Source organism: Meleagris gallopavo, chromosome 1, assembly GCF_905368555.1.
Source record: "Meleagris gallopavo chromosome 1, MGAL_WU_HG_1.1, whole genome shotgun sequence".
Lineage (NCBI taxonomy): Eukaryota > Metazoa > Chordata > Aves > Galliformes > Phasianidae > Meleagris > Meleagris gallopavo.
Genome location: NC_139404.1, coordinates 50,397,320 through 50,416,849, shown reverse-complemented (window position 1 = coordinate 50,416,849; position 19,530 = coordinate 50,397,320). Strand labels below are relative to the sequence as shown.

The 19,530-nt window shown below is 51.3% G+C and overlaps 1 protein-coding gene across 8 annotated transcripts; it reads left to right on the top strand.

The window, feature by feature from the left end:
- The first annotated feature begins 473 nt into the window (after nucleotides 1-473).
- MICALL1 (MICAL like 1) lies at nucleotides 474-19,132 on the top strand. 8 transcript variants are annotated; one of them, XM_085226510.1, is made up of 16 exons: nucleotides 786-1,013; nucleotides 6,355-6,403; nucleotides 7,184-7,325; nucleotides 8,409-8,569; nucleotides 9,354-9,496; nucleotides 11,345-11,913; nucleotides 12,423-12,486; nucleotides 13,572-13,954; nucleotides 14,085-14,563; nucleotides 15,001-15,135; nucleotides 15,475-15,601; nucleotides 15,775-15,865; nucleotides 16,213-16,286; nucleotides 16,611-16,725; nucleotides 17,009-17,055; nucleotides 17,342-19,132. In XM_085226510.1, exons 1-16 carry the CDS (start codon nucleotides 868-870, stop codon nucleotides 17,461-17,463), a joined length of 2,847 nt encoding a protein of 948 aa, XP_085082636.1. In that variant the 5' UTR covers nucleotides 786-867; the 3' UTR covers nucleotides 17,464-19,132. The 8 variants fall into 8 exon arrangements, with proteins under 8 accessions (XP_085082631.1, XP_085082624.1, XP_085082655.1 ...); XM_085226516.1 differs by having other exon boundaries at nucleotides 787-1,013; nucleotides 8,466-8,569; XM_010711101.3 differs by lacking the exon at nucleotides 786-1,013 and adding an exon at nucleotides 5,390-5,433.
- The last annotated feature ends 398 nt before the right edge of the window (nucleotides 19,133-19,530 follow it).

Below are 19,530 nucleotides of genomic sequence, written 5' to 3'. Positions count from 1 at the left end.
TGAGCAACTTGGGCCAGTGCTTCACTGTCCCCTGAGTAAAAAATTTCTTCCTAGTGTTTAACCTAGATCTCTCCTCTTTTAGTTTTAAAGCCATTCCCCTTTGTCCTATCACTGTCAGACCACATACAAGCAGGAGGGGGACCAACTTTTAAAGCTCCCTTTCAGGTACTGGAATGTAATAATGAGATCTCCCTGCAGCCTCCTCCAAGCTGAACAAGCCCAGCTCCCTCAGCCTGTCCTCATTGGAAAGGTGCTCCAGTCCTCTGATCCTTTTTGTGGCCCTCCTCTGGACTTGCTCCACCAGCTCCTCATCCTTCCTGTGCTGGGGGCCCAGGTTTGAATGCAGTACTCAAGTTGGGATATTCTACCCATTTAAAAATGTGCAGAGAAAGGGAGTTCTGAGCAATAAAATCAACATATGTGAGATGGATCAGGCTTCCACAGAGGAAGCTAACTGGAAATGAAAAAATCTTCAGCAAAACAGGCAAATGCTTAATAAGGGGGAAGAAAGCACACTCTTCGTCAGATCCTCGGGCAATCCATCTCCCTGTCAAGGGTTCCTGAGATCGTATCAGACTCTTCCTCCCCTTCTTCCAGGGCTTCCTGCGAAGCATCCAAAGCCCTTATCTTCAAAGCCCTCCTGGCCCCGTGCCTACCCCTGGGACACCTATGCCCCACACGTCCTTCGCCGTCCCACGTTCCCACATCCTCCAGGGCGAGGCCCGCTCCCTCCCAGGCCCGGTTCCCCCCACCCCGCAGGCGGGGCCGTGCCTCCTCCCTCCTTCCCTCCTCCCTCCCTCCGCCACCGCCCCGCCCGTGGGCCCGCAGCGGCAGGGCAGCCGGGCGGCAGCCGGAGCGGCCGCCCCCATGTCGGGCCCGCGGGGCGCCCTGCAAGCCTGGTGCCGGCGGCAGTGCGAGGGCTACCGCGACGTGGAGATCCGCGACCTCAGCTCCTCTTTCCGCGATGGCCTGGCCTTCTGCGCCATCCTCCACCGGCACCGGCCCGACCTCCTGTGAGTACGGCGGCGGGGCAGGCCGCGAAGCACCGGCCTCGCGTGGGCGCCGGAGCCGGGAGGCGGCGGGGCAGGAGGGCGGGCAGTCGCCGAGGGGCGGCGGGCCCTTTGAGGACCCCTCGGTCCGCTCTCCCTGGGGTTGTTCAGCCGGTGACAGCTGTCCTGGAAGCTATGCAGCCCGGCCGAGCTTCAGCAACAGAAGGCTGGCCAGCGGGATAGGGAGGGGGTTATTCCCCTCTGCTCTGCCCCACCTGGAGTGTTGCGTCCAGGCCTGAGTCCTCCCGTACTGGAAGGATACAGAGGTGTTTGGGCGTGTCCAGAGGACACGAAGATGCTCAGTGGTCTGGAGCACCTCTCCTATGAAGGCAGGCTGAGGGAGCTGTGTTTTTTCAGCTTGGAGAAGAGAAGGCTGCGGGGTGACCTCATTGCAGCCTTCTCATGTTTAAAGGGAGATTATAAACAGGAGGAAAACCGATTTTTTACGTAGGTAGATAGTGGTATGGAGGAATGGTTTTAAACTGTAGGAGGGGATGTTTAGATGAAGTATCGGTGGGAGGTTTTTCACTGAGATGGCAGTGAGGCGCTGGCACAGCTACCTAAAGAATCTGTGAATGCCCTATCCCTGAAGGTGTTCAAGGCCACGTTGGATTGGGCCCTCCCTATACAACCTGATCTGGTGCTTGATCTAGTGGTTGGCGGCCCTGCCTATGTCAGGATGTTTGGAGCTACGTGAACTTTAAGGTTCCATCCAACCTGAGCTATTCTGTGAGATTGGTATCCCTATCCCAGAGATCAGCCTGCTCTTCCCTGTGCCAAAGGCAGCCATCCTGAAACACGCAGAGTCCCAGGCCAGAGAGCTTAATGTGGTTGCTTTCAGCCTGTTTTCTGCCTGGGCCACAGTGAAAGCTGGAGGTGGCAAATGCAAGCAGGGTTGTGGAGCCCTGCTGGGGCAAGCAGCTTGTCATTTGGTTACTTCTGTCCACTCGCCTTCCTTTTTGTAATGGCTGTGAGAGGAGAGGGAACAGGAATTTAACCAGGCAGCTTGGTGGTTGCTCCAGGGCACAGTGTCATGCTGGAGAAATGGCTGAACAGCTAGAAGGAATCTGCCCTGACCTGCCACACCATAACCCTGCATGCCACAACACTGCTGGGAATCCACCTCAAATCCTTGGTAGGCCTTGCAGCACAGATTGGCTTCACCCCACTTTTCCATATCTCTGGCATGCACGTGTGCACATACACCTCACCTGTCAGCAAAGCTTTCCAGGTTGCTGCATCCCCTGTCACGTTCTTCTCCTGGACTGTTTTTGTCTCAGCTGAGGCTGCCCAAATTGGCCAAATCCTCTTTTTTTTGAGCTGGCCCTGGGGTGGCTTTTTTGTTACAACAGCAATGACAGTGACAAAGTCAGTCTGTAGCAGGCAGCGATGCCCCTGTGGAGCTGCGGTGCCCATGTTCTTTGAAGCAGAAGCTGCACCAGGTAAGCTAGAAAGTAGATTGCTGTCTGACGTGTTTCAAGTGGCCACCACAAAACTTTCAGTGTGGTATTCAGGCACCACTAAGAGCCAAGTGGTTCAGTGGTTTTGCATCATTCTGGGTATTTAGGGAGCTGTGTCCCTCTCTAACTTGGAAGGAAGACGCAAATAAAGGACCGCAATGCCAGCAGCTCCCATGTTTCTGGTTATTTTTTAGTGAGTGGCACAGCAGCTAAGAACTGAAAAGCAGAGACTCAGCAAAAGCTCACAGTGAAGGCCACTAAAACTACCTGATCGTTTCCTGTTAACCACATTTACCATCCCATTAAGCAGCAGACGCTGCTCTTAAGTTGTCAGTGGGCTTAAATTGGCTCCTGGCAGATGTCCTAACTAAATGCTTCACAGTTCTGCATGAGCTGCATTGTAAAGGCAAAGCCAGGGCCTTACAAGGACATGGCATGTTGTGGAAGGATTTTCATGGAGTGGTAAGGGGCGGAATTGTTTCATCCAATTCCAGCTTCTTCAGCCTGCCCTGATTTGGAAGTGGGAGGATGTGATCAGAGGCAGAAAATCTCCCGATGGATGTGTAAAAGTAACAGCCCTCCTTTCCTTCTAAAGTGCTTTCAGACAGCTGGGTGGGACCTACTAATACATTTCTGACCTCGCACAGTCCTCCTTTGAGAGGGGGCTCTCCTGGCCCTTGCAAGACCATGTTATACCTGTAAGCCCAGTATGACTTCCCACTCAGCCCCAGATTGGAAGCGTGAGCACATCCTCTCCTGTACCTGTGTGATGCTGCTGCTCTGGCAGCCGGTCCCTTAGGGCTTGCTTTTGGTGCCTATTTGTCTGTACTGGTTGCCTCCTGTTGGGCAGAGGCTCTCTGAGTACTGGGAGTGAAACCGGGGGAAGAGAAAGGAGAGGTCATACAAATGAATGAAGCTTGATTCTAATGCCTCTCTCTCCCTGTCTGTGAAATGGGAGCAGCAGAGGCTTTGCCAAACCTACTCCCTCGGACGCAACCCAGGAAACCTAGATTCAGTCTGCCCTAACCATAGTCTTGCAGTGAGACACTTAATCTCTTCTTTTCCCTTGTCAGCTAAGCTGGAAGTGTCCAGTGCAACCTGAGAGTGAACTGCAGGGATTAACGAGTTTGTTTACTTAGTGCTCCAGAAATCTAAAGCATGAAATTAATCTTTGCAAGGCATTTGCTGCAGCATAGTGAAGCAAAAAGCATCTTTCAATGTGAACTGTACAGTCTTCCTGGAGCTTGGGGGAGCCAGAAGAATGAGAGTGCATGGCATACAGCTTGTGAGTACTGAGGGAGAGATGGAGGCTTGAGGGAAATAGGAGAGGAGAGCCTTGCGCTGGGAGCACGGCTGTGCGGGTTTGGTTACGGGCAGCATCACAAATCCCATTTGTTCCCTCTCCTGCATTTCCCTGACAAGATCCAGAAAGCTGAAGGCCTCATTACGTGGTGTGGCCATTTGAGAGCTTGTGATTTACTTTTGAGGAATCCAGGAATTGGCTTTGGTTTTAGCTGAGCAGTGCACCCTTCCCCCTTCTCCGGGTCTGCTGTGCTGGCTGGCAGCCGCCCTAAACCCCAGCGTGCTTAATGGCTCTGCGAGTATCTAATTAGGTAAGGGCTTGAGATGTTATTTGCATGGATATATGCTGCAACGTTTGCTAATGGTTGTCCAACTGGAGTGCATCCTGCTCTTCCTCTGACGCCTCAGTCTGGGTTTGGTGGGAGAGGAGTTTGAGCAGGGCTGTGATCAGGGCAAAGAAATGATGTGAGCTGGAAGAGACAGCAGAGGGGAACTGAGTGAGCCATGATCCCCAGGGCCTCCCTCTGATGGGATTCAATATCTCTGGTAAAAGCTGAGAGCCTTTATTCCTGCATTAGTGGGAAAAGCATGTTGTATTCCCTCGCTGCTTAGCCCCTGCCCCGTTGCCTCTGGAACTTTGTGTCCTCTCCATTACCATCTATGTTCCCAGGCAGACTTCGTTTTCTAAAATGGCTTTGGTTAGCTGGGCTGTCAGTCAAAATCACCAGCCCAGGCCACCAAGGAGCCTTTGAGCTGCACTACTCCCATTTCTTGAAAGCAACAGCATTCAGCATGAGGGTCAGTGATGTTTTTAGGCGGGTGATATATGACTTTGCTGCCATCACTTCTCATGTATTTCCATGCTGGTCTTTCCTTTCCTTTCCTTTCCTTTCCTTTCCTTTCCTTTCCTTTCCTTTCCTTTCCTTTCTCTTCCTTCCCTTTCCTTTCCTTTCCTTCCTTCCCTTCTTCCCTCCCTTCCCTTCCCTTCCCTTCCCTTCCCTTCCCTTCCCTTCCCTTCCTTCCCTTCTTCCCTTCCCTTCCCTTCCTTCCCTTCCCTTCCCTTCCCTTCCCTTCCCTTCCCTTCCCTTCCCTTCCCTTCCCTTCCTTCCCTTCCCTTCCCTTCCCTTCTATAAATATAGCAAGGTTAAAGGAGTTCTCTAGGCAGAAAAGACTTGGAAAAACCATCTCCCAGTGGAAACTGGCTATAAATACAAAAAAGGCACTGCTATTCATATTAGAGTAAGGACTGCAGCTGAAAGCTTTTCTCACCGGCATGTACAGAGGGGAAAGCTTGCGGTATTTTGAATAGATTCTGACTGTATTTGCATGTGCTTTCAGGAAAGTGCTTCGGTGCTTAATGCTGAGATGGAGGTCCAGCCCATCTCTGCGTTCCTGCCTCACTCGCTCATGCTGCAGTTTCAGTTATCGTGGAGGAAGCTGCCCCAGCAGCCTCTTGCTTTTGAATGGAGGAAGTGTAATTTTATAGTGTTGCAGGCAGCTGGGAAAATCTTTCTGAGCTCATCAGAGACTTCCTCTGCAGCCCTGGGAAAAGCACAGCTCTGAGAAGGGGCCGAGTGCTGCTGTGCAGCAACCATGGCTGTGGGGACAGTCCTAGCACCTGGGTAGGTCTGATGGGCATCAGAGGGAAAGGCAGTAAAATCCCAGCAGGGATGGAGGGAGAATGGTCCCAGAGCTCTCAAGTGGCTCTCAGCAGGGACATGTCTGAGGATTCACTGTCTCACCCAATTTTTGCATGGGCAGTGGGATGGGAGCTCTCACCCCTCTGAGCTGAACTGTACAATCCCTCAAGAAGCGCTGTGCCTTCCTGGGTCTGTCTCAGCCTTTGGCACCTTTCTCTGGACCATCGGGTTTATTTCACCTGACCTTGAGCCTCTCTGGGCCATCTTCTCCCTGTGAATCTCATGCTGTGCTGCTGCATAAGGTTGTCTTGCAGCAAAGCTGAGCTCATTGACAGGAAGGGGTTATGTTCAGTGTAGCATGATGCTGTTTTCATGCGATACCCACACAAGTGTGCAGAAGGCTTAAATAACGCCTTCCTGTGTTTCTTCCTCTCTACGGAAAGCCTGCAGACCATTTTATTTCTCTTTCCCCTGCTACAGCCTGGCTCCTCTGACAAGGGCAGCTGCTTTATCCCTGGGGTCAGGCTGATTTGATCTCCTGAAGGGATCCGAGGGGACAAGTGAAATGCTACAATGGCAACTGTTTGGGTTCCTCTCTGTGCTCCAGTATTTCTGTCACTCATAACCATAAGGGCAGTACTGAGAGCTGGAATGGCATTTCAGTTTCCTGGCCACCACCCATTTGGGACTTGCTTTCTTTTTTTAATTGCAATTCCCCTTCGGTTTCTTTGTTCCTTTGAAATCCAAAATCTTCTTTACCAAGGTTTTATTTATGTAGGCTCTTATGAGTTGAGTTGTTGTAATGCCTGAGGAAGGTTTTCTGTCGCAAGAATCTTTCTGCGGTGGATCTGGGGCACTATTCCTCTGTGTCTCATCTCATTTATTTGTGCTTTCTCATTTCAGAGACTTTGATTCTCTCTCCAAGGATAATGTCTACGAAAATAACCGCTTGGTAAGTTCCTGTTATGCCACACACAAAAGGAAGAAGGAACACGAGAATGACTGTTTGGAGGTCATGTAGCATGGGAGAATTTAGGGACAGTGTTAAGGGGATGAGAAAAGCCCATTTATAAGCCACAGGCAGGAGCTTCTTCAGAAATGTATGAAACGTCAGCATCCAGCTGGACTGGACCTCCATCTCAGCATTAAGCACCGAAGCACTTTCCTGAAAGCACATGCAAATACAGTCAGAATCTATTCAAAGAAGAAGAGAAGGAGAGACAGTTATCCAGTAGTAACAAAGATGACATAACAAGGGAAGATTAAAATGATGCAACTCTTTTCTTCCTTTGTTCCTTCCTTTCAAATGGTCATGTATGTAATTGCAGAAGTTATGTGCTTCTTGTCAAGGGTCACTGTCCTTAGCCCTTCCCAGTGCTGTCCAATGCTCTGTCAGGCTCTTCCCTGAGGACACTGGTGAAAAACCACTTCTATTCCAGGGCCAAACACCCCTCCCTGTCCCAGGGCAGTAGCTGAATGATGGGACCACTTGGGTGGGAGCTGCAAGGGCACAGACAGCTGAAATGACTTCAAGGAAAGGGCAGCTGCAGCAATTTCTTCCTTTGCTTCTAATGCCTTCTTTCCAGTGAAGCAGCATGCCTGGGAGCTTCTGTCTGGAATGCGATAGGCTTTCAGCTTTGTCTTGCCCAAGGCACTGCAACTGCATTTGTAGGTTATTTATCAGAGAGCATCACTTTTCTCTCTTTAGCACCTCTTTCTCTCGTTCCTGCAGGCCTTTGAATTGGCGGAGCGAGAGCTGGGCATTCCAGCTCTGCTGGATCCCAATGACATGGTCTCCATGAAAGTTCCAGACTGCCTCAGCATCATGACTTATGTGTCTCAGTATTACAACCATTTCAACAACCCCAACCAAGGTGAGCTCCTTTTCCTTCTCACCACTTTCCAGTTTGACCCTGCTTGGCTGTATGGAGGAAAACAAGAGGCCCCATGTGCTGACAGAAGTCTTGTGCAATCCCTCCATTCAGTAAATATGTCAGATCTTTCTGTTCTTAGCTCAGAGCTTACTTTCATGGGGTGCACTGCATCTGTGAATTAGGTTTTATGGGAAGAGGGGCTGAGGCCTGGGAAGCAATCCTGTATGGGGATTTTGGAATTCAGCATTTGTGGGGTCTTGCAGCCACTTTGAGAGGTGGATGTTTGAAGGATTGTGGGCATGGAGGTAGTGAATCTGTATCCCCTCCTTCCTGTGGGAAATAGGAGCCGCATGTGTCCTGTGGGGAAGGGGAGAGGGGCAGATAGTACTTGCCTTTTTTGGATCTTGCTGGTGAGGAGATCCTGGCATAGGGAGTTGGGTAGGGCCAAGTTTCACAACGCATAGACAATGATTTAACAGCTCACACTCCAGGAAAAGAAACGCCTTGTTTCTCCTCCCTCCGTACTGCATTCCTGCCACTTGGGCTGGGTCACCCCTGGAGGGCATCAGACCCCTTTGTGATCTGCTTTAATGCACTAAAATAGGAGATAGGCAAGCTGCCTACCACAACTACTTTTAATCATGTTGGTAAGCTTAGAGTGAAACACAGAGGGAGGGGAACCAGGGTGGGGTGTCTTAAATCAGCTCATCTGTCCTTGCAACTGCTGAGTTCTACTCTGAGACAGCTCTTCCAGGGCATCCCTCCAGGGTGGAGATCAGGGCTTCAGGTCTTCTCTGCTCTCTAGCTACAGCAACGTCAGCCACAACATCAGATACAACTTCCACATGCTTGATTGTGAGCCTTCTGAAGGGATGCTGGCCTCCCAGCTGGGGACTGTCTTTGGGAACTGTTTTAAGTACCAGCCCTGACAGGCAGGGGATCCTTTACAGACATTTTGTCTGACTCATTATTAGATTGTGTTTGTCTCTACCCCCTGAAATAGGCACTGAAGTGTCAGGAGTGGCAAGTCCTGTGTCACAAGGCTGATTTTATTTTTTTCCTCCCCTCCCCTTCCCCCACAAGCATGGCATGAGTCACCACCCTCAGCAGTGCCTGATCCTCCTTGCCTTCTGTCCCCAGCCAGAGTCCCTCCGCCTATGAAGCGCCCAGCTGCTGCTGCCTCACCACCTCTGCTGGCCCACAAGAAGCCTGTGGCTGCGGTCGAGAGTTCCTCAGAACCACAGGTACCTGATTTCTTGCTTCGGAGTTAGCCTGAGGCACTGCTCCTCCCTGCACAGTGAGTGAGGAGAAGGGAGAGAGAGCCCATTACGATGTGATGGATCTGTGCAGGGGGTTAGCTATGTGTTTTGGGGTAGGAGAGATGTTTGAGATGGATATGTGGAGAAGTTAGCTGTGTGTTTTGGGATGGGTAGGGATTTGGCACCTTGGGGGATTCTGCTGAGAGAGTGCTCTCTCTCTAGAGATCTGTGGACTAGAATTTGGCAGAATGTGGCAGGCAAGAGGTTGATGAGGAATGAGGACCTGGGTTTGAGCACCCAGCGCACTGACATCTTTCTTCCTGTGGAAGGATAACGCTGTAGAAGAGGAAGGAGCAAGAATGTGGGATTAGGTGAGCAGAAAATATGTTTTCTGCTTTCTTGGTTCTTTATTTCATGGTTTGGCAGGTATTTGGGGTGGCATATTTTTACCAAAGCACAAGAGGATCCTCCTTGCAGGTCCTTGCTGCCTGGGATTTTGATGAGTCCCTGCACAGCCCTTCAGCTCTGCCTCTAGACAGGGAGAAGGCGCCTCTTGGAGAGAACTGGGGTGCTTCTTTCTAACCTGGGAAGAGGCAGCCTGCCTGTGCTTGGACTTGGGTTGTGTGTGTTGCTAGACCCTGAGGTCAGCCCCTGTGCTGTGCCATACTCAGCAATGGGCATTGCAGGGGCAACAGCTGCTGTGGAGGGGTCACAGACTGGGGAGCAGCTTGCGGCCCCCACACTGAGCTCCTCGTGTGTCCCATCTCAGGACGATGCCCCCGTGGAGCCGGCGGAGCTGTCTCAATCTCAACGCACCATGCTTAGCAGTACCTGCACAGCCTGCCAGCAGCACGTCCACCTGGTCCAGCGCTACCTGGCTGAGGGCAAGCTCTACCACCGCCAGTGCTTCAGGTATGCAGTGGCCAGGCTTGGTGGGTGGCTCTCCTCAGCAAGCTGGAGGTCTTTTGCACACTGGACTCCATCTCTGTGTGTCCTTGGGCGATGGGGAGCTTTGAGAGAGGGCAGTTCAGCACCCAAAATAGTGCTGGAGAGGGTGCGTTTGCCTGGCTGCCCTCTCAGATGTCTGACTTAGCCCCTTCTTTACAGCCCTATGCTGCCTGCTTCCCCCACTCCCCCTCCCCCCAGTCTTTCCCACTAGGCTGACCTGGAATCCCAGCCCTTTGTGCTTTTCCCATGCCCCTAAATCAGGAGGTTGTGCTTCTTTACTACCTTCCTACCAAGTAACACTTCCACGACAATGAGGTCCAAGTCAGGACATCAGCCCTGCAAATCTCTTTCCTCCTATGTTCCACAGCCTCAACTGGATATACAGGCTCCTCCAGTGCCTGGGATGGTGCTGAGCTCTCAAGGGAGCACACAGGGAGCTGCAAACTGTTGCCAAACAACGGATCAGACGTCAGCAGCTCTGTGGTTACTCCCTGGGTGCAGGTCCTTACCTGCAGCACCTGTGAAGTCATTTCACTTTGCTTTTCCTGCTCTGATGATGGGGGGGATGAGCTCTCTTCTGTGGGCCACAGGATACGAGCCTGTAAGTGGGCAGTTGGCATCTGAGAACAGAAAAGTTGAGCCACTTGAAAGGTGCAACGTCTGTCTTAGTGCAGCTCATGGCCCTTCAGACTGAACAGTGAGGTCCCTGTAATTTTACCCTAAGCACTTTTTCTCCCTGTGCTTTCTTTGCCTTTTTTATTTTTCTCGGCTGATTCATGGGTGCTATTGGCTCAGAAATGTCCCCTGGCAACACATTCTGTGGGTTGACAGAGATAAAACCAAGACAAACCCTTTTCTCCCCTTGTTCAAACTTGCTATCTCTTCACTTCGTCATACCCCTTCTCCCTGCTCCCATGTCCTTGAGTTTCTGCTCTGCATTTCAAAGGAAGTAGCATTGAAGTGGTCACCCAGAGCAGAATTCCTCACCCAAATTATCTGATTGCAGCATAGGGCAGCCAGCTGCTGTGAGCACCAAACATTCAGACAAGAAGAAACAAGCTTGGTTTTCATGGAAGTGCTTGATCAGCCCCTTGCCTTTGGCTCTTTTTCTTGTATGCGATCCTCCTCCCTTCCCAGGTGGGAAAGGGAAAGGTTGCCAGTGCCATGTATCACGATTACACCTGTAGGGCTTCATTAGGGAGGATTCAAAGGCTCAGTGGAGAAAGAGTGGGCGATCCAAGAAGATGCTGGCAGGCAGTAAAGGATGGGGAAACTTAGCCCAGTTTCGACAGGCAAGCAGACTGAATGTAAGAATAGCCTCTCTGCGTCATTCCCTGGTCCTTCCAGCCAAATACCTTCACCCTTACAATGGTCAGCACATACAAGGGTGAGCATCAGACCATTCTTGTCATGCGTGTTGCTTCCCCTCGCTACTCTTCTAGCTTCCAGCTTAGAGATTTCCTGAGTTAAAAGTGATACCGTTTTATTTAATACTCATATTTGTTTTCTGATGTTGTTGTTTTTCCTCACAGTTGGCAGTTCTTTATTCTCTCTGAGCTGAAGGAGGAACCCAAATGCATGCAGTATTTGAGCTGTGAGCTCAGCATGGGTTCATACACTGATGTGATGATTTTTTCTGTTCCTCTCCTTTTCTGCATAACTTCCCCAAGATTGTACAGAAATGGAAACTAACCCCACAGCCCTGCAAAGAATTCTTGAGTGCCAGTCCAGACTTTCTTCTCAGCCCCATTTTCTTCCAGGTGGGCAGGATAGCATCTCCCATCTCACAAGGCTCTTTCTTCTTGTTGGCAGGTGTAAGGAGTGCTCCAGCACCCTGCTTCCAGGGTCGTACAAACCCGGCTCGGAGGCAGGGACTTTTGTCTGCACGCAGCATCGTGGTAAATTGGCCATGAGTGGGAAGATGGATAGGAGGCCCAGCCTGGACCAACAGTCACCAGAGCTAAGAACTGAAGCTGGGGCCAGCAGTGTGGGTGAGGACATACACCCTGCAGGAGCAGAGGTGGGGAAGGACAACGGCAGTGTTGAGGAGACCGTGGCAGAGACCCAGATGCCTGCAGAGGTGCCAACCAACCCAGAGGAGAAGGACAGCACACCAAGCAGAGCAGAGACGGCCATACCCTGTGCAGGAAGCGGGGCACCCATTTCCCAAATTCCCCCCAGGCCTCCTCTTCCCAGCAAGCCCTTGGTACCCAGCCAGGACAAAGCTGGCTCACTGGATGGACAGCACAGACAAACTCGGCCTACCCCAGCCCCAAGGAGATCCACAGATGCCCTCTCCCCACCAGCCTCACACCCTGTGCCCCGACCCAGGTCCACCATCCAGGGCGAGGCCAGTGACAGCGGGCCTGGTATGGTGAATGGTGAGAGAACTCAGTGTTTACTGTTCACGTCCACAGCAGTCTGCAGCAGCTTGGATGAGTTTCATTCCTTCCCTATAGCCTGGTGCTCTTCTGCTCCAATTAAGACTTGTGCTCAGACACTGAGCCTTCATCTGCCCCTCTCCCCATAGCAGAGATAGCAGCATTAAGATTCACTCCACCCTGCCCAATTGTATTTCCTAAGAGCTTTCCAGAGGGCACTGTCAGCGTGGAATGAAGGTGGCAGTGCTGGGGCACTGTGCAGGAGTGGGGACACAGGAACACATGAGTTCTCCAGCTGCAGCTCCAGGATGTGGGGGGGGGAAGAAAAAGGCAAGGGTGGTATTTGGGAGACACTAATTGCAATGACTATGGAAAAAAGGCCACAAGGTTTTAGAGAGTGGGAATACACAGCCTCCCGCAAATAAGAGATAAGAGGTCCTTTGTGTTGATTTAACCTCTTTTTATATGTCCTTTTGGTGCTCTGACAGCCTGACCCTGTGTCTTTCTAGGCAGGGTACCTGAACCCAGTCCCCCTGTCCCAAAACCCCGAGGGAGACCCTGCTCCTCTGATCGGTACGTCCTTCTGTTCACAGATCACCTGGTAACCTCATAGTGAGGTGGGACTGTGGGGAGGGCTCAGCTGAGGTCTCCTTACCCACCTCCATCACCATCTGTTCGTGGGAGGATGAAGTTCATGCTCAGGTCCCCTCCCTGGCTGCTGCCAGCCTAGCACAGTCAGGCTGACAGCACTTGTCTCAATCTCCAGGGTCTCTGTCCCTTAGAGTTTGTAAAGAGCTTGGGGGCTTCAGGAAGGCAGAAGGGTATTTCTGTGGTTCCTTCTGAAATGGCCCTGCTTGTGCATACTGAGAAGATGACACTTGTCTGCCTTCTGGAGGGTTTATCCAGGAAAAGATCCAGAGCAAGTACATTGGGGATGCTTGGCTGGAGTTAGTAATCTTTGCACCTACAGTGTTCTTACTCAGGAACCTGCAGGCACTGATGTTCATTCATTCTTGTCTGCTTTTGGGACTGAGGTTTCACATGTGCACTGCATTCACAGTGGCCAAAGAGCAGGTGCATGTAGCAAATGATGGTCGCTTTCCCAGTGAGCAGTGATTTGCTGAGCTGTGGGATGTGCCATGGAAAGAAGCAGCAACGCTTCCAGCTGCAGCAGTTAGCAGAGAGGGGTCTGTCCCTTGGACACATGGACTACAGGGTGACCAGGAGAACTCTGATATGTAGAAAATTAACCTGCAGAAGGCAGATCTCAGCTCCTGCTTCGTACACAGTACGGAAAGCAGAGTTGAGTGAAGGAACTGTGTTGCCTTACTGCATAAAACTTAGCCTTTATCTTACTGCTGCTTAGCAGGTGGAGACTGTAATACTCAGAAACTGAGGTGCTCCACCCCATGGATGAGTCAAGCAGGCTGTGTCCCTCAGGACCTTAGGTTTGCCCCCAGCTCATTGCAGAGAATGAGCTGCTTTGTTTCTGGGGAAGACTAGAACCACTCCAGATGAGAAAGTTGCTTTTAGTATGGGAGACGTCCTGCTCCCTCCGTCTGTTCCTCTGTGGGTCTACGTCCCTTTGCTGTGCCTTACCCTTTTTGCCTATCTCTGCTCTCTGCCACCTCTTGCTATCTTTTTATCTGTTCTTCCAGTGCCGGAGGTGCTGCAAGAGCCAAGGACCCACCGTGGATGGCCTTAGTGCAAGCAGAGCCCAAGAAGAAGCCTGCTCCTCCTCCCCCAGGGAGCGGCCAGGAGACCCCAAGCAGGACTTTAGAGGAGGAGGATGGGGAGGAGGTGGGGAAAGCCAGGAGTGAGGAAAGCAGGTCTGATGCCACAGAGCCCAAATCATACAATCCCTTTGAGGAAGAGGGTGATGAGGAAGAGGAGAGCACTGCTGCCCAAAAGAGCACACCTGAACAGGAGCAGAGTGAGACTGCTGCCAGGCCTCTGCACCCCTGGTACGGCATCACTCCCACTAGCAGCCCCAAGGTGAAGAAGCGGCCAGCTCCACGAGCCCCCAATGCTTCCCCACTGGGTGAGCTCTCCTCCCAGCCCCTTGTTCCCTCTTCTCACTAGTTCCCTTTGCATGCATCCCTGCCACTAGTATATAGCCCCATTCTCTTCTGGTTGCCTCTCTTTCTCTGAGCTCTCCTTTTGCTTTGCAGCCCACCACCCAATCTCCAGGCTGTCGCACTCCGAGCCATCATCTTCCACCCCATCTCCAGCCCTCAGCCTTGAGAGCATCAACTCTGAGAGTTCAGCTAAGGTGCTGGGTGATACCGACGAGGCTTCTGTGCCCAAAAGCTCCTCCGAGCCCACTGTCCATACGCCAACGGCCACCAAGACCTCTCACACTGATACTCCACTCACCAGCGTCTCCTCCAGCGAAAGCCCTGCTGCTCCAGCCAGCCTCTCCACCAACTCCTCCTTCTCCTCCTCCAGCGAACTGGCCAGCTTCAGTGCGGAGGTGCAAAACAGCACCCCGCATGCCAGCAGGAGTGTCTCTACTGGCAGCTTAAAGACCAGCCCCAGCCGACTGCCCCCCAAGCCTCCTGCTGGTGCTAGTCCTACATCCATGCTCTTGGCGTCAGAAGGAGGTACTGGGAGCCCTAAGCCCTCCTCCTCACCCAAGCCACAGCTGAAGGTGAGATGGTGACCTTCCTCCCATCAAGATCAGGGGCCTTTTCTTCCCTATCTGTCATTCAGTCAGAGTGGGGATTTAGTCCAGCCTTTCACCTTACACAGATTTGGTATGTGGCCTCCTGGAAGCAAAGCTCAGGTGTATGTTAACAGTTAAGTAGTGGCTGTGCTCATACTCTGCCTGTTAGTATCTTACTAACATGTTTGTTAGTAAGTGAGTAATGCTTGTTACAGGGAAGCTGGGGACCTGATGCCAAATGTGAGGACAGCCATTCATCAACCCTTGGCTAGACTGCCAGTGGAGATCAATGCTGTGTTCCTTCTCTGGGAAGGTGTGGTGTAGGACTGACTTTAGGGCTGCCTCTCTGCTTGATCTCAGCTGTTGGGATCGTTCCCTTTCCTGGCTCTTCATGTGTATCTCACTTTGTCTCCCTGCTCCAGTCCTCCTGCAAAGAGAACCCTTTCAACCGAAAGCCATCGCCTGTTGCCTCCCCCTCTGCAAAGAAACCTCCCAAAGGCTCCAAACCAGTGCGTCCTCCTGCACCAGGTCACGGCTTCCCACTGATCAAGCGCAAGGTAAAAGAGACCTTGGAAGCAAAAAGGAGCAAAAGCCAGCTTTGTATTATGCCCCCAGGACTATAGGTGTGTTTGCTAATCCCTTGCTAATTATCTTTTCAGCATGCAGCTAGCGTGCTGATCTGTGTGTGGCTAGGGAGAATGATGTCTAGGCTAGATCCCACTGATGATAGCATCCTTGTCTCCCTTTTTTTCCAAGGTGGGGTGGGGATTTCAGATTCTATGTTAGGTGAAGTCTCCTGTTGTTCCCTCACGTCCATTAATGAAGACCAACCTTAGGGTTGCCGTTGGAAACTGGAGTTTGATGGTAATAGAAGTCTCTGCTGTGTGGTTTGGCAGGTGCAGACAGATCAGTACATCCCTGAGGAAGACATCTATGGAGAGATGGATGCCATTGAGCACCAGCTGGACCAGTTAGAGCACCGTGGGGTGATTTTGGAGGAGAAACTTCGCAGCTCTGAGAATGGTGTGTGGGCTGTGCTGTCTATGAGTGTGGGGCAGGATGGACCGTAGGGCTGCTCTGTGTCCCTGCTGGTGTTGGGGATGGAAGAGCACGAGGGGCAGGCTATAGCTCTAACTGAGTGGTGACAGCGTTCTGCAGCGCTGGGGATGGCTCTGAATTGTCATTTTGTTTGGCAGACAGCCCTGAGGACAGCCTGCTGGTGGACTGGTTCAAACTCATCCATGAGAAGCACATGCTGGTGCGCCACGAGTCAGAGCTCATCTACATGTAAGTGTGTGTGGCTGGGGGCACTGATGCTGCTCTGGGAAATCCTGGCTCAGTGCTACTAAAACTGTGCTTCCAATGCTTGCCTGGAGAAGTGATGGAAAGAGGGTAAGCAGACAAATGCGTCCAAACATATTAGCAGTGACCCACTTCAAGTCACCAGAGCATCTCCTCCAGAAAGTCCTTGAGCAGCCAGGGATTGTTCTAGGTGGCAGCCCCCTGCCCTTTTGTCTGTACAGTAAGACCAGCATCTTGGCCAGTTCTTTCCCAGGTCACCCTGTATCTTGGGATGTTATTTTGCCTTCCTAGAGCCTTGCAGTGGTTCCCAGAAGTGCCTCCTTCTCTTGCAGCTTCAAACAGCAGAATCTGGAGCAGCGTCAGGCAGATGTGGAATATGAGTTGCGTTGCCTCCTCAACAAGCCGGGTAAAGCATCACTCAGGCTACCTATGTTTTTTCCCTTGAGTTTCGTCTCCCTTCTGTCTCAGTGGGTCTGAGAAGAAGAGAGGCAGATCTTAGGAGATAAGAGCACTGGAACTCTTGTCCTGTCTCATTGCTTGCCCTACCCTTGTGCATCTTATCCCCATGGAGAAGCCTGAGATGCCACAGACTGGGCTCTCCCTCTACCACACCACTGCTTCAGCTGGCCCTACAGCAAGTTGGGGTAGAAGGAGGTCGTGGTAGGGGATCTCTACCCCAGGCTTCTTCAACCATTTAATTGCCTGTTTTCTTTGGGGTTTGGTTGAGTAGAGAAGGACTGGACTGAGGAGGACCGAGTGAGGGAGAAGGTGTTGATGCAGGAGCTGGTGACCATCATTGAGCAGAGGAATGCCATTGTGAACTGCCTGGATGAGGACCGACAGAGGTGAGGAGTGAGGTGTGCTGGGACGAGGAGAAGGGTCTGTCTGACTCAGCACCACATGGGTGGCTCATGGGAGCATCCCAAGCTATCCCTATTTCTGAAGTCTTTCCCAGGCTTCCTGGTTCTTGTCTCCTTGAATGGCTTGTGTGGGAACAACAGGGCAGTAATGCTCCAGAGCTGGATCTACACTTCGATGGCTTTTAAGCAGGAGATTCTCTAACCTTAAACAATACAGCAGCTGTTTTCAGGGTTGGATTGCTGACCTGTTCCCCGCTGTTTTTTTCAGGGAAGAAGAGGAGGATAAAATGTTGGAAGCTATGATTAAAAGGAAAGGTAAGAAATGGAATTTTTGAGCTTTGGTTTCACTGCTGACCTCTGCAAGGGGCAGCATAAGCCATTTGTGAAGTTGTGTTGCTGAAGTTGCTGAGAGTGATGTTATTCTGTGTATACTCTGGAGCCTTTGCTGTAGAAGCATTAAAGTTTGGGACACGGGCGTCACCCTGTTGTCACAGAAGGAAGTGTGCATGCAGAGGAGGCTTTGATTCATTGTCCCTGTTGTCATCTGTGTGTGTACAAACCATCACGATTATATAGTAAAAACCCTCCTTTGCAATTCCAGAATTTCACAAGGAGGCTGAGACTGAAACCAAGAAGAAGGGCAAATTCAAGCCCATGAAGGTGCTTAAACTGCTGGGCAACAAGCATGACTCCAAGAGCAAGTCACCCAAGGAGAAAAGCTAGAGCAGAATGCCAGCAATGGGAGGGATGTGCTGCCTGACTACCCTGGCCTCCCACAGCCGGCTGCCTGCCAGGAGGGGCTTGGCTCCCTCCATTCCCCTTCCCTTTCCTCTTCACTCTACACCAGGCTCTGGCATGGTCGCCCCAGGAAGACACTGGCCCTCTCTGCGCACAGTGGTGAGTCCAGCCACAGTGCTCCCCTTCCTGAGGCTGCAGAGGAGGCTGAATTTCCCCTCTAAAGCCTCACTAACAAGGTAGGGAGAAAATGGATTCACTTTTCAGAAGCGTTTCCCTGTCACGTGTCCTTGTTACTGACTGAGAAGCAAGATGAGGAGTTTGGTGTTTGTGAGAATACTTGCACTAACTGTACCCCTCCCCTATGCCTGCTCTTACTGTGACAGCTCCGTGTGCCTCCAACCTCTTGCGCCTGGCTACCCCTCCCTGCCTGCCCACTCTTGTCCCTTTCCTGTCCCATTTTTTAACTTCAGGAGAAAAGTCTGATATTAGAATCAGGATTCTTTACGTTTTAAATAAGTACAGTCCAGCATCACAAAGCTCTAAAGCCATAGCCAAAAAAATAACTGGGGCCCTATTTTGAGCTGTCCCCTCCCACTGAAGGCTTTTCCCCTTGAGCATTACAGGTCTGAGAGGACCCAAGGGGACAATGTACATCTACACGGATGTAGCCTGTGTGCCCTACTCAGGATATCTTACCCCCACTGCTGCTAAGCACCACTGCCTGCTGCCTTCAGGGGGAGGGAGGAACATTCCTTTTCTAGGCAAGGGCAGAAAAGCACAAGACTGACTTAGTGCCGGTAATGGGCAAGCCTGTGCTCCTGCTCACCAGTGCCACCCTCCAGCGGCTGGAGAGAGCTGCATGGTCACAACTGACCTTTCCCCAGCTTCATTTGTATATACTTTAAAAACATGTGAAGAGGGTTTGGCTGGTTATTTTTTATGCCTCCTTTTCTACATGAATTCAAACTTGCCCTAAAACTTTTAAACCCCTTATTTTATTTGTTGTATGTGTGTGTGTGTGTGTGTGTGTGTACGTTGGAGGAAGGAATGGGGGAACAGTATTCTTTCAACTTTCCCCTCTTCCTTCCATTTTTGTTTCTTGCCTTCTCCTCCAAGCTGAGGAGCTATTTATTGAGTTGTTTTGTCAGTTTGAATTAGACACTGACTTTCATGGGTGTTTGGTTGGTCAGCTGTTTGTCATGCCTTCCCATTAGCAAATTAGTCATGCCAGCCCCGAACAAACTGCTGCACTCCCTTCCAAAAATACAGCAGGCTTTAGCCAAAACACTTTTAAAGCAGTGCCTTGCAACATGGCTGGCGTAGCGTTCTGTAAAGAGATCTGTTTCCCAAACCCTGAGTGACCATGGGTGGGTGGCAGCACGCCATGCCACTTGCCATAATACCCCAGCAGGCTGATCAGGAGCAGGGGTTGGGGGTGGAGGGGGGATCGTAATGCACAGCTCTTCTCTGAGGAGAAACAAATCTGTTCTAGAGCCTGCTGTTGTGTCACTGTTGCCATAGGCTATCAGGATTGCAACAGCCTGACACCCCTTGATCCCATGCCTGGTCAGAACCTTGATTTGGAAATTATGCTGTACTAACTCTATGACTTCCATTCATCTGATCAGAAATAAATACTGGATTTGAAAAACAATCACAGCTTAGGTTTCTTATTCCTGGGGACAGAACGTGCAGCCTGCTTATGAAGTGGCTGACGAGTGTTGCTAAGAAGCAGATGATAGGATCTTAATTTCTGAGTTTCATTTTTATGTGGGAATAGAGGGGCATCATGCTTCAGCCTGGTGAGTCAACAGCCATTTCCAGGCGCTGTGGGAAGCTGATGGCTATTCAGCATACCATGCTTTCAGGAACCATAAAACCACAGCAAGCCTGCTGCAAAGATCAGCATGCTCTGGGCTGAAATCCCCTCTCCCCAACCCCCCATGCTGCAGCTGTGTTCCTGAGCGCCTGCTCAGTTCAGCTGCTGCTGAAAAGTCTGCTGATGCTGTCATGCTGACCTGCAATAATGTTGGAGGCTCACATTTGCGCAAG

What these genes read in the sequence shown, in the direction of transcription:
- MICALL1 (XM_085226498.1), top strand. Translation starts at nt 489, where the DNA reads ATGCTTAATAAGGGGGAAGAAAGCACACTCTTCGTCAGATCCTCGGGC. An exon ending in TACCACCGCCAGTGCTTCAG is followed by an intron (nt 9,497 to 11,344) that starts GTATGCAGTGGC and finishes TCTTGTTGGCAG; the next exon opens with GTGTAAGGAGTGCTCCAGCA. An exon ending in CGGGCCTGGTATGGTGAATG is followed by an intron (nt 11,914 to 12,422) that starts GTGAGAGAACTC and finishes GTGTCTTTCTAG; the next exon opens with GCAGGGTACCTGAACCCAGT.